We start from the raw sequence: 23580 nt of genomic DNA on the forward strand, positions 1-23580 counted from the left end.
GTCAAGCAAAAACTTGCTGATCAAGCAAAGTAAAAGTTTCTTGTACTCAAACAACTATACCACATTAAGGAATATAAGATAGATTCAAACTAAACAAATAATTAGGTCAAAAGGAGAAAATACTAGATGCTGATGGAAAGGTCTTATTTTAAGGAAATATAGAGAATGAGAAAGAGAATAATTGCTAGATAAATGTTCTTGAGGTGACCAAATGAAATGTGGTCTAATCGCAAGAGCAAGATTGGCTTACATACGATAAAATACTTTGTGCGTAGCATCAGCAGGGAAAGTGTATTAAAGGGATTCAGATGTTAGTCCATGGTAAATGTGGTGGGAGGCAAGAGCTTATGGATATTCATTTCTGATAGACTTTAGTTTTGCTGTGAAATGGGAAGCAAGATTTTCAGATAAGAGACAGGATGGGGAAAAAGATGTTGGGGTTTTGAGGAAGAGGTGAAGGAATGAAATTGTCACTTAGGGCAGTAGGAATGTAAATGGGCTGGAGATCCTGAACAGTGATAAAGGCTCAGTCATTCCTGTTGGTATTAAATTTAGAAGAGACCGTACAATTTGAATGTTTTTCTCCAGGCTTGTTTGCAGATTCTAGTGCTGAGGAGCTGGACTGAACAAGTATTTTAATTTTGCCAAGAAGAAAGAGGGGAAGATAGTGAAAACTTATAAATGGGATAGATCATAATATAAGGCACAAGATCTAAGCAGTATAAGGAGGGAAATGAGTACATGAGGGTAGTCAGGGACAGAAAAATTATGGCAGATTGTAGGTGGTTGGAGAATTACTGAAAATAAGGTGCTAATATCAAATCAAATGTTTCACTTTTTCTAGAAACAAAAAATTTCAAGGAATTGAGATGGTTAACTTACTTTCATTTTGATAGATGAAAAACATGCACAAACAAGACCTAGTGGGTGTTTTTGCCTGTTTTGTTTTTATTATCTAGCTAACAGGCATACAGACAGTTTAAGTGTTTAAGAGGAGTACAGAAAATAATAAACATGAATAATTATCACTGCAGAATGTGGGATTGAACTTGAGGATTTAATAAAACCCAAACTGCATTTTGAGACTAACCTATCAGTTCTGAAAAGCACAGTTAGGAATGGACCTACTTAGCTAGGAATTTATCCTAGCATCTGGACTAATTTGCTGTACTTTTACAACAAGAATTATAATTCTCCCCCATTTTTATCATAAACTATAGCTTTATTACAGTTTCAAGGTAGAAAATAAAAAGAAAAAAAAGAGGCTTCACAACTCTATGATTGAATTACTGGCAGCATGTTGTGCCAAGAATGCAATTAGTCAATTGTTTCAGCATAAATCCTGTTTGTAGGCCAGTAAGTAATGTAAAATGTTAACATTAAAAAGTGTTCTTCTTTACACTAAATATTTTAAAATCATGTTATTTACAAGACAATGCAAATAGCATTTTATATGGATGAGCTAACATGGACTATCAAAATGCTGCATTTACATTATGAAATAGGACTCTGAAACACTGAGAAAACACAGCCAAAATGCTTGATAAAAGACACGAAATAAATTGAAATGTACCAGATCAGAAAAGATTATCAAATATGAACCTAAAGGAATACGAAACTGGAACTTAACTCCAAGGATTATCTCATCTCTTTTCTGCTTCTAGTCAGTAGGACTGCTGGTCCTAGTCCATAAAGTCTAAATGAGTTAATAAAGATCTCAATGAGTTAATAACTTACTTATTTAATTATTCATACATATATGAAACTTGGATATAATTCTTAGTTCATAAAGGTCTCAATAAGTTAATAACCTAGTTCATACAGGTCTTGATGAGTTAATAACCTAATTATTTAATCATTGATACACGTATGAAACTTGGATATAATTCTTCTGTAACTTTATTACTGATGTATGTTGCGTTAAAATATTGAGTAGTATAGTAGTTATTCCTCTAATGATTTTATGTTGCCCTTTATCGACTGCTGAAAAGAAAACTCAAACTGAACACATTTTTTTGATATTGGGAAATACATATAACCAAATATATTTACCTTATTGAGGAATAACAGGTCATGTGCCTTTGAAACTATACATTGACTATGATAGTCATAAAAATGCATTTTTAAGGCTAAGTCCAACTGATTTTTGTCATGAAGTCAACAAAAATTTACCTCTAATATATTCTGATCTTAAGTTCTACTCCAATTCCTTTAACTTAAAATTATATAAGGCAAGGGTCTCCAACCGGGCCACACAGTAGGAGGTGAGCTGTGGGTGAGCAAGCAAAGCTTCAACTGTATGTACAGCCACTCGCCATGACTCACATTATAACCTGAGCTCTGTCCCCTGTGAAATCATTGTCAGCATTAGATTCTCATAGGAGTGTGCACCCTATTGTGAACTGCGCTTATGAGGGATCTAGGTTGCACATTCCTTATGAGAATCTAATATCTGATGATCTGTCACTGTCTCCTTTAACCCCAGATGGGACCATCTAGCTGCAGGAAAACAAGTTCAGGGCTCCCACTGATTCTACATTGTGATGAGTTGTATTATTATGTCATTATATATTACAATGTAATAATGATAGAAATAAAGTGCACAATAAATGTAATGTGCTTGAATCATCCCAAAACCACCCCCAAGCCCCAGGTCCATGGAAAAATTGTCTTCCACAAAATTGGTCCCTGGTGCCAAAAAGGTTGGAGACCGCTAACATAAGGTTTAGTACAGTAAGTCATATGCTGTTTCCATTTAAATTTTCACTGTCTCTTTACATTCCGGCTTTCCTTACAAATGGCCATTGTATCTGGCAGAATTAGAGTGGCTACAGATGTTTTGACATTTGTCTAAGGGGAAATTAAGTTGGGAATACATTTGTTTGGTACAGTGGATTATTATATGTTTCACAGTCACTTACATATTTAAATTATTGCAACTTTTTGCAGTGTAGATATGATTTCTAAGAATACTGCTACCAGTGGGCCTACCTACCTGGTGCCCAGTCTTATGACAGGAAGGAGCAGGGCCAGAAGTTATATCACAATATGAACAGTGCCTGATAATACAAGTACATTGTATGTAGGTAGTGATGGAGAAACAAAGTTTGAAATGTGCAAAGGTAGAAAGTAATCTGTAGACTTTTTCAAATATGACAGCCTATATATAAAAGAAACTAGGCAAGGTTTTTCTCAAATTTGACAATTCTAAACATGTATATGAAATTATCAGTAATGAATTGTGAAACTGAAAAAAATATTTTCCAAACTATCAATAACAAAAGATATGTTTCAACTGATCATAGTATGGAAGATACTGAATTTCTGTTTTCTGTACAGATAATGATATTACAAAATCATCTTCATGTGGAGACATATTAAAAGAGTATGCAGCCAAAAGTATATAGTAAAAAGGGTATTATATCAGAGAGCTGAAAAATAAAGTATTATCTTTTTAGATTTTATGATTCTGTGGTATTTATCAGCCTTTTTACAATTTGTGATTTGTTGTAATGTATTTATTCTAAGTAAATAATTCACTTTCATTCTTAATTTTGTATTTGTGATTTTTCTTAAAGAGGGAGCTCCAAAATTTTATAAGCTTAATGTGCAATCATAATACAAATTTTCCTGTCTGCAACATAAAAATTTTTAATGCCTACAGCCAAAACAGTTTACAGGGTATGACCAAGAGCTAGAACTAAACTACTTGACCTTTCTCAAAGAAATGTGTCTACAGTTTTATGTTTAGAAGAGAATTTGAACTCTAAAAAACTCTTTTTGTGGGTATTAACATGTATGAATCTATCACACTTAGCCAGAACTTTTGGCTCAGATTTTGGGTGTTGAGCCAGACATCTTGCTGGTAGCTCCAACTGAGATTAAGTCAGTCCTTACTGACCATGTGGTAAATAAGTTGAGGAGATAACCCATTCCAAATCTGAACATCAAAGTACCTCAGACACACTGTGGCTAGAGATTCTTTGCTTAAAAGCATTGGTAGTTCATAAATAATGATTCTCAGGTAACGAAAAAAATATGTAATCTTAGAATGGGATGAAAATTTAAGATTTCATTTAATCCAACATTCCACCAAATGAAGAAATTCTATGTAAAGTACAATATTCCTAAGAAACGTTCATCTGGCCATCTTTTGCATGCAAACTATCAGTCACCAACTGTTTACACGTTCACAAGGAAGACAACCCATGATGAATAGCTTTCACTCTGATAAAATTCTTTTCTTACATTGAGCCACAATCTAAGTCCTATTAATTCTGTGAATGTGCTCTGGAGTCAAGCTGAGTTAAGTGTACACATTTATTGACACTTGTGACTTCAAATATTTGAAGATATCTTTCATCTCCCTGAAGAGCCAATCTCTCTCCAAATTAAGTATCTGTAGCACTAATTTCATTAACCATTCCCTTCCTATGTATATTTTCAAGGAAACTAGAAGTGTGATAACTACATTATATATTAATAGACCACTAATTTAACCAGCCAGAGAAATTGAACATTTCTCTGAAAAATTGAAAATGTCTAACTCAAACTCCATTAATAGCAATTAATAATCAGATTTTGCACAAAACTGCATTAAAGTCTCCACCCCTGCCCTCTATTCCATTATCATATTGCCACCCACTACACATACTTTTTCCAGTCTGTTACTTCTACTTGATGTGTAAGCTGATAACAACATTCAGCTATTTCAAAATTGCCAAATCATAAGAAGTTAGGAAAATGAAAAAATATTACTTTTAGTGGTAATAATCACATATTATCTTTGTTATTCAAATTAAAGGAAATTTATGTATGCATTCTGATTCCAACCAGCTACAATTTACACATACATGTATATGCACAGGGAGGTGTGCACAAATACACACACACACACACACACGCATGCGCACATAACTATTGGCTGCTAGAGACTTAGTAATTACTTCCCAGGCTCCCAAGTTCAGTTTCTTACCAGATGCACAATAAATACTTTGGAAAGTGTCAAAAGCACTGTGTTTGTCAACAGCAATTTTCAAAAAGGAAGGAAACACAAATTGTGCATTTCTCTAAATAGCAAATAATCTACATATCAAGACTGAATTTTTAGCTAGAAAGACCATTAATCATTGAACCAATACCCAATACCCTCATTTTATTTAGACATGAGGAAATTAAGGCCTAAAAGACAATTAACTTGTTCAAAGTCATTCAGCTTATTTGTGACTTAGGTTCTAAAAGGCCTTGTACCATGTTCTAAAGAGTTCACCCACACCACAACATACAAGTCAAGCTCAGAATGATTCATTACCTTACAGAAAGGATACAGTTTACAAAAACATGATACTGGTATCTTACAAAAAATATTAAAATGATAGTCCTATGGTGAACATGAGATAATTAACTGCTGAACAAGACACAAAGAGATACAGCAAATGCCTCAAATGTAGTGACCCAAGATAAACCCCTGAGTTTTTTAACCTGAGGAAATTGTGTCATGAAGTCCACATCTTTATTCAGTGTGGGAGAGTATTCTGTCTTCAGTTTCTACACCACTGGTAGCTTACTCTTTCTAGCCAGAAGAAGTTTAAGACACCATTCTCTTATTATAGCAAAGAATATCAGTTATAGAACGCAAGAAAGAGAAATTAACATTGCGCTATTGCATCTTACAACAGAAAGAAAAGCCATTCCTGGGGTAACAATGGTATAGGCCTGGATATTTTACAGAGTCTATGGGAGAAAACAAAGCTCTGTAGAATTTATTGATAGAGAATACACTTTTAAAAATGCACATTGAGCAAATGTATAGGCTAAATCTAAAATGTAGCCTATAAGTTTCTTTATGTGCTAAAGGCTAGAATTTCACATTATTAATATGTATGATAGTCCTATCTTAGTCCACTTTGTGTTGCTATAATAGAACACCTGAGACTGGGTAATTGAAAAGAAGTTTATTTAGCTCATGGTTCTGCAGGCTGAGAAGTTCCAGTGGCAAGGGCTTTTGTGCTGTGTCACAACACGGCAGAGACCATCAAAGGGAAAGTGAACACGATGTGCAAAGAGGAGGAAACCTGAGGGGCATCCTGGCTTTATAAGGACCCACTTTCTTGGGAACTAATCCATTCCTGCAAGAACTAATCCAAACTCTCAAGAGCAAAAATTCACTCACTACTATAAGAACTGCACCAAGACGTTAATGAAGGATCCACCACCAAAACCTAAACACTTCCCACTAGGCCCCACATCCCAACAACCACACACCAGGGATCAAATTTCAACATGAGTTTTGGTGGGAAAAACAAAACATATTCAAACCACAGCAAGTACCTACCTCAGAGAGGTATGCTAATATTTATGCATCAGTAGGGTTTGCTAAATGAAGAAAACTGCAGCTGGGTTAATGGACAAGCCTTGGAAGTTAAAGAATGAATAGAGACTGCCAGAGAGACACGTGTTTATATTTCAAAGCAGGTGAAACCCAGAGCCATCTATTTACATTCTAAACGATTCATTCATCATTCATTCATTCAGTGAAGGTTTTTTTCCCCAGTATCTGTTATGTTTAAGACACTATGATAGGTCTTGGGAAAACAGGGTGAGGGAGACAAACTGGGTGACTGCATCATTCTAGCAAGACACTAGTTCATTCATTTGTCATATAAATTATGTTATATTGTTTTATTTCTTGAGAAGCTATTGGCTCTAATCCATATAATGCAGCTGGCTGGGACACAATTTAGAAGAATCAAGAAATAAAACCCACACTAACTTGAAGCAAAGCCCATACGTCAAAGTCAGATGAACAAGGAGAGGGACTGGATATCAGTTACTAGATCCAGAAATGGAAGATTTGCTATTTCAGAGTCTAATGGTCTCCCAAGATCCATCCCCTCCCTCCTCATGGTTATAAGAACCTCCCTAGTTTTACATAGACACATGGCATTCAGCTAACTATATATTTCCCAGCTTTCCTTACAGCTAGATTAGGTTCAAGACAATGAGTGAGGGCAGAAGGAAATATTCAACTTCTAGGTCATATCTGTATTAGTCCATTCTCATGCTGCTATGAGGAAATACCTGAGACTGGGTAATTTATAAAGGAAAGAGATTTAATTGACTCGCAGTTCCACGTTGTTGAGGAGGTCTCAGGAAACTTACGATCATGGCAGAAGGCAAAGGAGAAGCAGGCACATTCTTCATAGGGTGGCAGGACGGAGTGAGTGCAAGCAGAGGAAATGCCAGATGCTTATAAAACCATCAGATCTCCTGAGACTTAATCACTATCACAAGAACAGCACAGGGGAAAATGTCCCCATGATCCAATTACCTCCATCTGGTCCCACCCTTCACATGTGGGGATTATGAGGATTATAATTCAAGATGAGATTTTGGGTGGAGACACAGCTAAACCATATCAATATCCTTATAGAAAGACAGCTTGCTCTCCACTTGCTTTTTTTCTCTTTCCATAAACTGGAATGTGACCCTAGTGTCTTTGGTCATGTGGACAGAACAACACTGTCAGGATTCCTGTGTTTCTGTGAAACAGAATTGTCCTGTTCCCCGGAACTATGCAGGAACTCAGACTTCAGTGGAAGAGAGAAGTGTTCAAGTCACTGTACTCTGTGTCTCTTTGTTAGAACATCTCAGAGTATATTCTAATATAGATACCCACAACCAGATTCTATTTACTAGATCAAAACTTGGAAAGAGAGTAAGGACCATGCCTTCTTTTGCTCATGACAGTAGCTCAAGCATCCAACACAGTATCTGGAACATATTACGTGCTTCAATAAAATGTATTATATGGAATGGAATATAATGAAATAGATGTGATTCCAAACCTCAAGGAAGTCATTGCATATGAGGAAATAGACATGAAATAAAGAAAGACTTTCTTTTACAACATCTTATTAATGCACATTCTTTCAATTCTCCATACATATTATATTTTATATGAAAAAAACCTCACATGGGCAAAAGCTAAAATTCCTCTGGCATGTTTTTTGATAACCAAGGAGAATAGTTATCAGATCCTAAGCTTATTAGAGAATAAGAGTGAAAACAGCATCGTTTCAATAAATCATACTAAGTTGCTAAATACTTTTTGGATGCATACAAGAGGAGTTAGCAGTATTCTTGTGAAAAGGTGCCAAATTACTGATATCTTTTTTGGGGGCGTGTTTAAGGGGGTAATTTTGATTTCTGCACACTTAACAAGCATGAGTATATAGCCACAGCACATGCACTTATAAATTGATTTAAGTAAAACATTAAAAGATCTTGTGTTCCAGTTAAGTAGGGGTTGTTAAAAACAATTGTTTTTATCATACAGTTATTTAAAAATATTTTTAAATAGAAATTTTACAAGGTTATTTGAATCCAGAAATATTATTTTATAAGACTGGAATTTTACATTATTAATGTAAATAATACCTACATCATAGAGATATTTTAATGTTTCTGCATTGTCAGGGTTCTTTGGGCAAATAAAGCAAGAATCTGGTTAAAGGACAAGTCTTGGAAGTTAAAGAGTGTAGAGAGACCTCCAGAGAAAAATTTGTTTTCATTTCAAAGTGGGTGAATCCCAGAGCATACATTTACATTCCAAATGATTGTAAAATAGGGGCTTTCTCTTTCTCCTCCCAGAGAATACTTATTTTAGGAAAATTAGATCTCTCTCTCTCTCTCTCTCTCTTCTTAGCAAGGTGGCAGCTGTATAGCAGGCCTTATATAAACTCTGAGATTCATAATTTCTTCTTGATAATGCAAAAATCCCTTTGCATGTATAGGAAAACATCTGTCTTTTATAATATTGCACTGAGCAGAAAGAAGGAGACATGGGTAACTGATACAATTATTGCCTTGAGTAATAATACTCTGCCACTGATCCAGAAACTCCATGTTTGCTTTCAGGACAAAAATAAAGGAATACAAATGTTAAAAACGTATAGTGAGCTGTTAAATAAGTACAACTCTATGAACACAATTGGATAAATTTGCACACTATGGACAGAGCAGCTAAGTCTAAGTTTCTATTCCCTACCTGGTAATGTGTTTACCAAAAAAAAAAAAAAGATATCAATGATAAAGCACTTCTACCAATTAGTTTTATCCTCCTTAAAATACAACGAAGCAGAAAAGTGGCAATTTTACAAAAATTACTCTGGGTCCAATGATCTTTTCTAGTATTTTTTCTACTTTTCCTTTCAATTGCTTTTTCCTATGTAGCACGAGGGTCAGAAGATTTCTTGGTCCATTCAAATTTCTTTCTCTATTTGGTGATTTTAGAAAATTAGTGATGAAATATTGTACAGCATACCAAACATGTTTTATTGTAAGCAAAAATAGTATTTCTCAATGTTTCTGTTTCATAAAGAATTACTACTTCTTTTCAAAGCTACTTCCATGTGTACCATTCTGCTTCCTCAGAAATTGTTCTCTAACAATTATGATTTTTCTTTCTGGTCTCTTCAGTCTCTCCATTTCTCTCTGGGAGTCTCTCAGCTGCCTGCTTGATGTTCCTACATCCTCTCTGTGTTCTCTCTTCCTCTTCCTCATTGTGTATCTGTCATCTATTTCTCTCTTTCTTGCTATTTCTGTGTATCTTTCTTCTTCTGTCTGTCTCATTCTCCTCTTTTACTCTGTCTCAGAGCCCCTCTCTCTTTGTTTTTCTCTCCACATGCCTTACCTGTAACATCCAGCATTTCCTCTCTAATAAAGTAAACACACTCTCCTGCCATTAAAAAAAAAATGTAGACCTTCCTTTACCTTTGAGGTTGCAAGCTATTAACACCCAAGAGCTCTTCTTTGCAGCACCAATTTCACAGAAAAGGAGTCCATCTAAGAACTGGGAAAATACAGCTGAAAAACTAAGAAGTAAACCTTGAAGAGGAGAGTACCAAAGTGCCAAATCAAATAAGATGGAGACCAGAGACTACTTGCTGCATTTAGCATTTTGGTTGGTTTACTGGTAATTTAGCAAGAGCAGTTTCAACAGAGTAGAGTGCATAGAAATGGACTCCAGTGAGCTGAGAGTGAATAACAGATGTAGAAAGGAAAATCAGAACTTTAACTGCAATATTTGTTAAGTGCCTACTCTGCTAGGAACTATGTTAGAATTAGAAATTCAACTGAAGGCAAGCTTGACAGTCTTCTTACGGAGTTTACAGTCTAGTGGGAAATGAGACAATGTAAAAATAATGTGATGATGCTAATAACCCTGTGAAAATACAAGGTTATGTAGAAGCTGGTCAGAGGGGTACTGGCACTGGATTTAGGAGGATGATAGACATTTTAGAGAGGGCAAAGACTGCAAAATCCTAGTCTTTTTCCTTTTCTTGGGCACACAGCTCAACTAGATGACATTTCCAACCTCCTGTGCAGTTAAGTTGTGGCCATTTAACAGAGTTCTAGCAGGTAGAATGTGAGCAAAAGGGAAACGCAGCACTTCCAGGCCTGGCCCACAGAAATGGCTCCGTGCTTCTGGCTGTTTGGAGCCCTTACACATTACAAGATGAATATGCCAGAGCTTCCATCAGTCTCTCTCCTTAGCTCACTGAATAGAACCGAAATCTTTCCCCTATCTACTTCCACCTCCACCTGATAAATGAGAAGAACACTTCTATTATGTTTGAGCTTCTGTCATTTTCTGCTGGTCAATTTGTCACAGTAGCCAAAATTATCCTAACCAATATATATGAACTGAAGGATGTGAAGAAACTAGCCCAAGAAAAGTGATGGCATTTATGTATTATATCAATCTCTTGATTAGATGGCAGGATCTTTGGTCCTTTCTATTCAACTTTATATCACTATGACATAGCCCAGTGTCTAATATGAGTCAGTAACTCAATAAATACCCACTGAAGGAAAGTGCATTTATGAGCGATCTTAGTGTGGGATTAAATTTTTTATTTTGTTTTGATTAATATATTTTTCTTTTTTTCTTTTTTTTTTGAGACAGTGTCTCGCTCTGTCAGCCAGACTGGAGTGCAGTAGCACCATCATGGCTCACTGCAACCTCCGCCTCCTGGGCACAAGTGATCCTCCCACCTCAGCCGCAGGAGTCGCTGACACCACACCACAGGCACGTGCCACCATGCCTGGCTAATTTTTGTTTTTGTTGATAGAGATGGGGTTTTGCCAGGTTGCTCAGGCTGGTCTCAAACTCCTCCAGTCTCAAGCGATCTGCCTGCCTCAGCCTCCCAAATGTCTTTTTCCTTTATTTCAGTTTACAAGCAATGAATCTAGACAACCACCATCATTTGCATTTTTTTCATTTCTTCATTCTCCTTTAAATCTAGTAAAGCTCCTCATGTGCAAGGCACTAATAAATATACCTCCAATACTGAGTTTAGCTATGTCAATGACGTTCATGTCTTATTTCCCAAACTTATGATACTAATATTATACATTCTGTAAGGATACCATAAATATTAACTTATAGTGACTACGTTATCTCTCTTATATTGACACCAAAATATGAAAGAATACTCTTAGTAAATTTGTATCAAGTCCTTAGATTGTACTCTTTAATGATTCTTTTAAAATTTGCCATATATCTGTGATATTTATTATCAAATTTGATTTAAATTGGTATAGTATTTAATAAATGATTTGAAAAATCAATTTTCATATTACTAACTCATTCTTAAGACTAGTCAAAGGCATAATTTAAGAGAAAGTTAGACTTATTCTAATAATTGAATTGATGCTTGCATACAACAGTATCTATTTCCTACAGCTGATGCTAGCCTCTGTTATTAGTACATTTTATGATTTGATGTATTACTCCTGAAATTAGTGGGTCATACTATTTATCTGATACATACTATATACACATTCAAACATACACATTACATTATTGATAAATTTAATAGTTAACATTTAAGGTGTTTCCATTATGCAACAGGCACTTTTTGAAATCTTCAGACGATAAGGATGAAAAAATCAGAATCCTTGTCCCAAGGAGATCATCATCTAGCAGCAGACACAGATTTTAATAACAATAAAAATACAAAGAGTTCCAAAAGAGATGTAAGTATAACATGTCATAATAAAACAGATGAGGGGCAATTACTTTTGCTGAGCAGTAGAAAAGGTGACTTGAGACTTCGCAGAAAAGGTGACCCTATAACTGAAATGTGAAGATGAGTAGCAATTTCCCAGGGATTCCCAGGGAAAATGGCAAGCATGTCAAGAGCATTCAGGTGAAATAAAATAGCTTCATATAAATACCCAAAGCATAAAAGTGGTCAGCACATTTGAGAACAATGACTAGTATGCCCTTCCAAAATATTTGAATTTTATTGTGTAAGCAACTTTACCCATAAGCAGTATGGAAGACGGACTAGGAGAGGAAGAGATAAGGAGGGGGAAAGGGACATCAGTTAACTACCCATAATGATAGCCCACTGGGGTATGATGAAGACCTGGAAAAGGCAGTTGAAATGGAAGGAAGGGATATTTCAGAAATAGAAACAATTAGACTCAATCTGGAAAGAGAAAGGAGGAAACTATGACTCCATAATTTTTAACTGAGGCAACTGAAGGAATAGCAAGCCTCAAATAAGAAATACATCGTGAAGGGCAAGTTTGAGTAGATGATCATAAAATTATACTGGGCATGCTGAATTTGAGATATCTGTGGAGAAATCTGAAGGAGATAAGAGTACAGAAATAATTCATGGACCAAGAGCTTAGAAGTAAAGTATAGCCAAAAGACAGAAGACATCAGGCATTGAACTGTGAAAAATGCAAGCCCAAAGGAGGAAGAACACTTTTAAAATACAAATATTTGAAGGGTAGAGACAGATGATCAATAAAAGGGTTAGATAATGATTGACCATAGAGGTAGGAGGGCACCAGGAAACAGCTGGCTTCAACCTAGTCTAATAGCACTAACACTCACCCACCAACCAATAATATTCATGACATTCGTGCTAGATTCATTCCATTGTTCCCGAATTTCTCCCACTTTGATCCAGTTCTGACCTGGTTCTTGGCTTTTGCCTTCCTTCTCTCATTTAGAATCTCATTCTCATTAGGCTTGAAAATTAGTACCTGTCTTTCTGGCTCCTTCTGCTCTGGTCACCAATTCAAATCTTGGCCTCAGTGGCTTTGGATTGGATTTTATTTATTTATTTATTTATTTTTATTTTTTTTTTTTGATGGAGTTTCATTCTTCTGCCCAGGCTGGAGTGAAGTGCCGCAATCTCGGCTCACTGCAGCCTCCGCCCCCCAGGTTCAAGCGATTCTCCGGCCTCAGCCCCGCAAGTAGCTGGGATTATAGGCACCCACCACCATGCCTGGCTAATTTTTGTATTTTTTAGTAGAAACAGGTTTCACCATGATAGCCAGGCTGGTCTTGAATGCCCGACCCCAGGTGATACACCCACCTCGGCCTGCCAAAGTGCTAGCATTACAGGCATGAGTCACCGCACCCAGCCTGGATTGGATTATTTCACTGGCATTCTGAACATTGAACTAGAAAAGACAGTTCCCTAATCAAACCAACCTCTGAGAACCTGGCCATAACCCAGGCCAGCTACAATAATGAAAACTAACAGGCATTGACTACTAAGTAAATCCAGGCACTGTATTAACTAATTTAGTTTGCTTTAACAGCAATTCTATGCATACATAGTTATTTCTTCCAGCCCCATCTTCAGATAAAGTTCCTGAGATCCCACACAGGTAAGTGGGAGCCAGGATCTCAGAGTCTGCACTCTAACCACGGCCTTTCACAGCCCTCAGTATGCTGGCCAGTCCATCCCTTTCCAAACGAGCCCCAGATTTTTTAAATTCTTAGCTTAAAATTCAAGAGAAGATAGAATTCAAGAAGAACTGGATATTTAACATTTCCAGATATTACAGAAAAGTAAAAAATGGGAGCCAAAGAATTCATAATTGCAAAGATGTGGAACCAACCTAAGTGCCCACTGACTGATGGGTAGATAAAGAATATGTGGTATATACACCATGGAATACCACTCAGCCATTAAAAGGAATGAAATGTCTTTTGCAGCAACTTCAGTGGAGCTGAAGGCCATTATTCTAAGTGAAGTAACATAGGAATGTTAAACCAAATATTGTATGTTCTTACTTAAAAGTGGAAGCTAAGCTATGAGTACACAAAGGCATACAGAGTGATATAATGGACTTCAGAGACTCAGGAGAAAAAGGGTAGGAGGGGGTCAAGGGATAAAAAAACTACACATTAGGTAACATGTACACCACTTGGGTGATGGGTGCACTAAAATCTCAGAATTCACCACTATATAATTCATCCATATAACAAAAAAACTCACTTGTACTTCACAAGCCATTGAAATAAAAATAATAATAATAAAATGAGAGCTGAAAAAGAAGCCAATGGATTAGCCACTTAGGAGGTCGATGGTTGCCTCCCCAGAGCATCCTCCTCCACAGGGGTAATGTGATAGAATTGGAACTGCTTGGCCGGGCGCGGTCTCTACTAAAAATACAAAAAAATTAGCAGGGCGTGGCGGTGGGCGCCTGTAGTCCCAACTACTCGGTAGGCTGAGGCAGGAGAATGGCGAGAACCAGGGAGATGGAGCTTGCAGTGAGCCGAGATCACACTACTGCACTCCAGCCTGGGCGACAGAGGGAGACTCCGTCTCAAAAAAAAAAAATAAGAACTAAAAAGGTATGTGGAGGCATTAATTTCAGACTTTCAGGAAGTGTGATGATGAGGGAAGGAGAGAAAGAGGAGTTGTTTGAAGGGTAGGCACATTCTAAATAACTTTTTTGTAGATGAGAATTTGGTGAGAGGTCGTCCATAGGCAGGGGAGAAGAAGCATCAGTCAATGCAAGACAGACAAAAACTAATAGGTCCCAACGGGTGGAGATGGAATCAAGAACACAGGTGGGTGGCCAGCCTGACGGTGTTCCTCATGAAGGAACTAACTGGTCAGGGAAGACTGGAGATGACAAAGAGTTAGGAGATTGAGGGGGAAATTGAGAGTTTACATGCCTGAGTCCATCTGTTTTCTCAGGGAAGTAGGAGGTAAGACCTTCTGTAAAGAATGCTGCTGGTGAAGTGGAATTGGGAGCTTTCATGAAAGTTGTAAAAGGATTGTAACAGCCGCCTTGGGAAATGGCTAGGGAGCTGATGAGACATATATGCAAAATGGTTGCTGAGCAGGAACAAGGCCCCAGCTGAGGATGAAGCTCATAAACTTATAATGGAGGAAATCAGTGTGATTATATCATTCTTCCAGCTGGGCTCAGCCTTCCAGCAGGAGCAGAGAAAACAGCCGCTTGGGCTGATCCGGATGAGAGTTTGGAAAACAAAGCTGCAGAGGACAAGGAGGTGAGAAAATAAAGAGCATCTGAGAGTGTCTGAAATCACTCTTCATGGTTCCTGGCTAGATAGTGAAAAAGTTAATCCAGCAGGAGTGTGACAGGTTCAGAGAACAGGGAGGCCTTGAAAGAGAGATGTCCATAAAAAGATGTAGGGAGGGAAAGGGGATGAGAGAAGCAGGGTCACTGAAGAGGAGGGATAATGTCAACATGACAACAATTTGGCTTATAATTTTCCTCTGCTCCCTGATTATTTCCATTTTCTTCAGGTATCTTAAATCATCATGCCAGTGAATTATGTAACATCCTAGATGTATTAGATCTTCTGTAAACTATTTTGCAACTTATATTTTTGCTAGTTAAACTGAGTTTCTGTCATGGTCACTTCAAATCTAAAGTTCATTTATTTAATATTTGCTGCTAGCCCATCTGGTGTGGGTGTGAGAAAAAGCAGCTCCTCAAGGCGGAGGTGACCATGTATCAGGGTCCACGGGTAGAGCCCAGGCTGGAGTTCAGCCCGTACAAGTCCCTCATCTCAGTGCTCTTGTGCAGGACGCACACTTCCCATCCATATTCTGATGTCCTTGGTGAACCCAAAGGAAAACTTTTAAAAATATATTTGGGGTTGCATCTCCCTGGATTGAGAGTGAAATCTTGATTTTATGAATGGACATATTAAAATCTGTGAAAAATGTTTTTAATGATAAAAAATAAAGAAGAATAGAAATGAAGAAGAGCATAGCACAAGAACGCTAAGGTACGTGTATTTAAATAAAAGAAATGTCAAATGAAGTGACTGAGTACCTTCCCTGATGATAATTTAGACTCTCCTGTCATACACAGAAGCTTAAAATGCAATGGCTCAATGCTGGATTCATAACTTTGGACATGTAAAGTGAAACTTACTTGACAAGGTCAAATATTTTAAATAAATTTAAATTCCATCACAGGAGAGGCAGAGAGCACACAAAGGGAATGACAGGGCTGTCACTCCATCTTCCAAACTAAAAGATGTCTTCCTTTGTCCTCAGCCCCCACATTGAAATCCATGATTAGCCAGACAGCTCAGACTCTATAAACAGAAAGTAATGCTGTAACAGGCCAGAAGCATGACTTAGTAGAGAGAAGGGCCAACTACCTTCCCTCTGAGCTTTATAAAAAGCTCCTCTAAGCCTTGGTATTTTTAGTTACAAAATTTATAACACATACCTACTATCTTTTTTTAAAAAAAAAACAAAGCCAGCTTATCTACAGATGGAATGCACAGGTCTCTTAGAGCAGTAAATGAGAGTGCTTCCCAGAATCTGAGGGACAGCCATTGCCATCTGTTATTTAGCATAATTTAATTTAACTGATCAAACTGCCTCCTTTCTGTGAGGAATTTTGGCTTTTCTGAGATGCACTAGATGGTGCTAGATTAACTTGTTAGATATTTATATTTGGGCTGTAGGTTACTTTTTAACATAACCATGGATACATTTTAATCCTAACAATCAGGATTAATCTGAAAAAATAGTATATGGACTATAAACTGACTTTACTTCGGCAATGAAAATATCCACTGATGCCCTAAAAGACAAGTTCTAAAAAAAATAAGAACCAGCATCACTTAACTATTTAATCTTTAGGATGGAAGTTGAAACTGAAAAATAAATAATGTATTTACTAATTATTTCTTCTAATAGGGACATTAGCATTAATATCAACAAATGATTTACAGAAAAGACTCAATCATCTGTAAGTGAATAATTATCTACGGAAATTTAAATGATGATTTTTCAAATCTGCCAAGTAAAGTGCTTCCAGGCTACAAACTCTTGCTGTCAGTTTTTACTACAGGGATGTAAGTGAATTACAAATTAACTGAAGAATGACAGAATTCAGAATAAATGTCCACAATACATTCCAAAGCCAAATATAATTTTTAAGATTATGAATTACCAACCCCTTCGGCATTAGTTATCACATCAACAATTAAATATTTATACATAAGGACACATATATAATTTACGGTTGACACATAGAAATGTGGATATTACATATATGTATAATTGTTTTTTCTGTAAATATACTGCCATCAAACTTCTACACATTGCTTTTCAAAATACCACATTTTCTTGGTAAAGGAAAAAAAAATGACATTTACCAGTCTTATTGATCAATTGAGGAATATGGTAAATAAATATGTGTGGCCTGTACTGTGCAAAGAGGCCTAGGAGAACAGCAAAATGTGGAAGAATACAGTGTCTAATTCTGTCCTATTCTGCTGGGCCATCACCTTAAACGTGCTACATGTATAAAAGACAGTATTTGAAGCTCAATGTTCCTTATTTCAAGGAGGTTGCGATTAAGGGTCCAAAATTTTAAAATTAATGGAAAATGCCAGGGATGAAGAATATGCTGATATTACAGATGTACATGAGAGGATAATCATTTCCACTGGTCAGGGGCTAAATGGAAATGTGTGATTAAATCTGTGTCATTTAGTGTAATGGCTCATTAGAAACTCTTAAGAGAAATGTGCCACAAGAGCTTGAGTAATGTTTGCAGAAACAAAATAAAATCATCTGGGGTTCACTGATCAAGCCTGTTTTGTATTATTGAGGAAGCGTGATTGCTTTGGAAAACCCTCTGGATGATCTCACCCATCTCTCTTCATGTCACCAACCTCATAACCATAAGATGCTCCCATCCATATTCTGTGCTTAAAGATGGTTAGCTGGCCCTGTGAAATTGTGTTGCAGATTTAAAAACTAATGTTTACAACTAACATATTGTAAATAATATTGGTTAACTGAAGCCCTGGATGAAAGATAGGGGAAAAAAAGTTCAAATTCTTCTTTGCCAGGCTCCATGATGGAGTATTAGTAAAGTTATTTTATTAAATCCCATGCTCTTAACTGTAATATGTATACAATATACACAGTGTGATGATAAAGCAACTGTTACCATCAGGCATTTTCCTAGGTTACATGTGCTGACCTTTACAATTTTCCATTGTTAAGAAAAAGTATCATAAGCCAACCTTTCTTGAATCTACTAAAAGTCATGACAATTTCAGATTTATAAAACAATTTTATGTATCTAGATTGTTTTGTACTCTCCTGAGTCCTATGAGATAATATTGTCTCCATTTTACAGCTAAGTAAACCTAGATTCTGAAAGACTGAAAGTTAAAAGCTATCATTGATAAACCACAATGGGAAAAAATTATTTTTTGGGCATAAGTTTATTTGTAACTATAATTACTAAAGATGATAATATAAGGCATCTTAAAGTACTGACAATTGAATCTATAATATTTAAATATGCAAATTTTAACAGAATCCTGAGAACTTCATCAATTTTTCTCGTAATTTTTATCAGCAAGAAATATATATTAAATACCTTTCTGTCATGCACCCTAACATGGCCAAGTTTCAATCACTTTTGTTCTGGTGCATATTTACCAACCCCTTAGGGAAGATGTTCCCAACCTTTTCCAATCATTTTGTGGATGGATGTTATTAGTTCAAGGGTGATTAAATCAGAGTGCAGATGGAGTAAATCGAATTCATCATCAAAATGGAAAAAGCTGCTAAACACATCAGAGTAAATAGTGTCTTTTTTTAAATGAAAATGAGCACATTTAAAAGGGGGAACTTTTTTTCAAAGAAGAATATGTGAACACTTGAGGTGCTGCTGAACATGCCTGGCAATTTATATCTTAAATTGTTTATCTGCATAGTCTTGTTACTGTAGACCACTTATTGAAGGACATTAACCAGAAATGATTTTTCAAATTTTTGTGCAAAACAAAAAGATATATATCCTAGTATATCATATATATAATATTTAAAATAACATATGATACCTAACCAATTAAGATAAACTAACCCACTGGATTAATATGTATGTATATATAATATATAATAATCGTATATTGGTATTACGTCTTCATTACAGTAGTACCCCCTTGTCTGAGGCAGATACATTCCAAGACCCCCAGTGGATGTCTGAAACTGGATAATAGTGAACTCTATATATACTATGTTTTTTCTACACATATATGCCTATGATAAAGTTTAATTTATAAATTAAGCATGGTAGGGGATTGACAAGAATAATAAATAGAACAACTGCAATAACATAGTGTTCAAATTTCATAAATAGAAGATTCATTCTTTCTGAAGACATTAGCAATCTCAGCATAAGATTTTTGTTCTTTCCTCATTAAGTTGGGAACTTTCACTTTTTAACTTAAAGGGAGGATTTTACTGCATCCAAATTGCCAGCATCACTGCTTTTGTATTTTGGAGCCATTATTAATTAAAATAAGAATAATTTGAACACAAGCACTGCAATATTGCAACAGTTGCTCTGATAACTGAGACTGCCACTAAGTGACTAACAGGTGTATCATAGACAGCCTGGATATGCTACACAAAGGGATGAGTCACATCCCCAGAAGGATGGGATGAGATAGAGTGAGACAGGGCAAGATTTCAGAATGGTGTACAATTTAAAACTTACAAAGTATTTCTGGAATTTTTCATTTAATATTTTCGTATCCTAGTTGATCATGCGTAACTGAAACCACAGAAAGCTAAACCACAAATACGGGGGGACTACTGTATGTATACATACACATGGATATATATTCTGTTTAAGATAAATTAATCCATTGGATTATTTCCAGGGCATCTTATAAGTATGATCATTTCAACTTTAATTAAATACCATCCTCTAGCTCCAAGTGGAATTTTTTTAAAGGTTGGTTAACATAAAATGTATCATCTTATTTTTAAATACTTAATTTTCAGGGCACAGATATTTTACAATTCTATGATTTTATCTTAGAATTGTATTAATCTTACAGTTTTCTGTAAATATCCTGCCTAACATCATCTTGCAAAACTGAATTGTGACCACTTACAAGCTGATGGTGTGTACCACCACCAAGACAGAAATAATATGGCTTCACTTCCTTTCATTTAAAACTATACAATCAGCTCTTTTCAGTTAAAGAGCAGACCAGCCTTGGCAAGTCGTCTCTGCTAAACTTAGTTGTTAACTTTTGCCACCACTTTGGCTGTCCATTTGAATCATCTTTAGAGAGAGAAATGAGAAAGTAGAAAATGTTCCTTGGCTTGGCAAGAAACAGCAGGATAGATGTGAGTGAAAACAATGAAACCCCTACTGTTGATTTCTTCCCATGCTTGTTTTTGTTCCGGAGTTGGTAACAGAAAAAACACTAATGAGACCCTCTTCTGATGATTGGAAAAATGTTCGGAATGATTTGCTCTTCTGGATCCTGACCACTGTTGCTAAAAACTCATCTTGCAGATTATTCTACAATTCCCCACCTACGAGGCTGTAGAGAACTTCTCAGCTCACACAGTGAAGCAGAATAATTCCATTGTTTCTGCTTCAACAGATAATCTTTTCTTTCCCTCAAAGGCAGAAGGAAAATTTTCATTTTTTCCCAATATTTCATAGTAGCTTTTGTTTAATCATGCTCAACATTGACATTTTTGACCTATCATCAATGGTAAATGAAATATAGTATAGTAATAACTTCTTTTGAAGATATTTTAGTATTACCTTTTTCCCCATGCTGATAAGTAAGAAATAAAACAGTCTAAAGTGGGGAAAAAGATTGTAAAAACCCAATAACAAGTTTAAGGTGACCAGAACAGTAGAAATGAGACTCCATTTCAAACAAGTTAGGAGGATGGAGATTCTGTGACATAATAGGTATCCATATTGCAATACTTATGCTTGAAAAGCAGAATTTCTCTTGCATACACATGCAAAATTACATGCAGTGACACATGGACAAAAATGATGATATCTGTTTTGTAATTTTTTCCTCCATGTTGTATTTCTGCTCCAAAGAAAATAAGGCAAAATAAATTAATGATATGTTTCAGTTTGTCTGTCCATCAGAGATCTCAGATATGCCCAGTTTCCAGTTTGAACCAGTCACTATACTCAGGATTGCATGGAACATTCAAGATATTATGCACTCTGACAGTTGTGCACATAGAAAAGGTCTATGGATTTCAGAAACACGTCTAGGAATGGATGCATTTGACGTAAGAGAGGCAGATGAGCTCATAGTTGACAAAGGCAATATAAAAAATTTTGCAGTATCTATACCTAAGCCAAAGATAACTTCCACCCTATAGAAAGGAGAAATAGAGGCCCAAAATATCCTATAAAACATACTACAAAATTATTAGAAAATGTTCAAATCTTTCTGTGATAATCTGTTAACTTCCTGGGCAAAATGCTGCTTTGGATCTATTTTTGAGTCATTAAAGGTCTATCAGTTTTCTTTCACTGACAGTACTCAGCTTCACTGCCACAAATCTATGGCAGGTCTGTTCAAAGGAAAATGAAATTATCCCAATGAATATTTGAGCATCTGGACTGAGAATCTTAGTCAGGAAAACTTTCTCATGTTAATATTCTACAATTTTCCATCAAGAAAGGTAGCCAGAAACTACTCTTTTCTCCCGCCACTGGTAAATTTAGAAGAGTTACAGCAATTGTCTTAATATTAGAATCTTTACTATACCATGTGCATTAGTATTGCTAGCATAGCAAATCACCATAAACTTAGCCATTTAAACACAAACTTTAAAACATTTAAAATATTTTAAATTTTAAACCTCTTTTTCTTTTTTTTTAAATCACAACTGCAAGGAATTGAAATCTGCCAACAATCAAATGATCAGGGAAACAGATTCTCCTCCAGCACCTCCAGAAAGGAACCCAGCCTGCCACCATCTCGATTTTAGCCCCACTGGGCTAAAATGAAATCTTGTAGGACTTCTGACCTACAGAACTGTAAGATCAGCAAGAAAGTGGCTAAGTTTATGGTGATTTGCTATAAATTCATCTCATCCCTTAAAAGTGTTTGTGTTTTTAAATGGACATTATGAATGTAGCTGTAATAAATAAATATATTGTATAAATAATTATCCTTTATAAATAAATATACATATATAAATATACACATTCAGGGTACATGTCCTGAATTTTTACTTATCTGTGTGAGCCATCAGAAAGATTAAAAATTATTATACTAATAAGCTTATATTAAATACATTTGTGACATTACAAATTAAAACTGTGTAAAAGGAATGCTTATCAATTAACCTGATATCATGAATTTTGCAAGAGTCTTAGGTAAATCAGATCTAGATTTGTCATAATTTTAATTAGCTACCCAAAAATGTCATAAAAGAACGGTTACTAAGAAGCCCAGAATCTTCCCATTTTGGAAACATGAGGCAAACATTTTTAAAATACTACTTTTTCTAAATAGGTAACTCAGTTTCAAACACTGAATTTGAAAAGTTACAGAAACACTTGAAACAGCTTTTATTCCTCTCTAGCATATAAGGAGTTTTATTTGCTGTTATCTTAAGACATGTCCCCTCATTTCTTGCTGTGCAACAAATAAAACTCTAGAAATACATTAGCAACTGCTAGAAATCTCTGGTTCTCTTTATTTCTTTATGATTCTTGTGTAATAACTTTTTTTCTGTGACCAAAAAAAACATGTCACAAGCCAAGCTGTATATATTGTTAGCAAGTGGGTAATAAATTAAACGTAATGCTCATGATGTTATTTTTCTTTCTTCAGTAGGATTATTTTTCCCTCCCAAATTATGCTATTTATTTTGAGGATTTTGTTTGTGTGTTTGTGTCTAGTAGTTGCACACGGTATGTTCCCTTTAAAAATACAGCAAATCCATTCCGCTTACCAAACTATGCCCTGAGCCCCAGAGCCAATAGGCTTTAGATTCTGGTAGCGCTTGAGAACTGTGAAGGTTGAGTCTCCCACTTCCACACTGTAGAACTGGTTGTCAACTTTGCTTTTGCTCATGTTGTAATGTTTGGCAATATATGACACATCCACTTGTTTATCAAATCCCTGTCAAAAAGAAGAACAGCAAAAACATGAGGCAAATGAACAGGCAGAATGATAATGAGATGTACAGAAACTTGTTCTTTTAATGATTACTAACACTTAGCCATCTATCATCTAGTTCATGAAGTTCACATAGAAAAAAAAAATATGTATCAGTCCATGCAAGATTACCTGGAGTAAAAGAGCTTAGGGAAAAAAATGCAAAGAAATTTTTTTTCATCATTAAAACTATTTATAATAGACTAATCTTAGATTTGATTCACATAATCTTTTCTAAAGTATCTCATAGAGACATGCATTTATAGAATAAACATCTATATCTACTG

At 35.8% G+C, this 23580-nt stretch overlaps 1 protein-coding gene across 5 annotated transcripts in view; it reads right to left on the reverse strand.

Moving 5' to 3' along the window:
• The window catches only part of MAPK10 (mitogen-activated protein kinase 10), a 336739-nt gene that overhangs the window by 118658 nt on the left and 194501 nt on the right, over positions 1 to 23580 (reverse strand). For all 5 annotated transcript variants that reach the window (XM_054485266.1, XM_054485265.1, XM_054485269.1 and 2 more), the window contains exon 4: positions 23088 to 23257. In XM_054485266.1, coding sequence (XP_054341241.1) covers positions 23088 to 23257 — 170 coding nt within the window. The remainder of the gene's footprint in view (positions 1 to 23087; positions 23258 to 23580) is intronic.

The sequence above is a fragment of the Pongo pygmaeus genome, chromosome 3 (assembly GCF_028885625.2).
Source record: "Pongo pygmaeus isolate AG05252 chromosome 3, NHGRI_mPonPyg2-v2.0_pri, whole genome shotgun sequence".
NCBI classification, from domain to species: domain Eukaryota; kingdom Metazoa; phylum Chordata; class Mammalia; order Primates; family Hominidae; genus Pongo; species Pongo pygmaeus.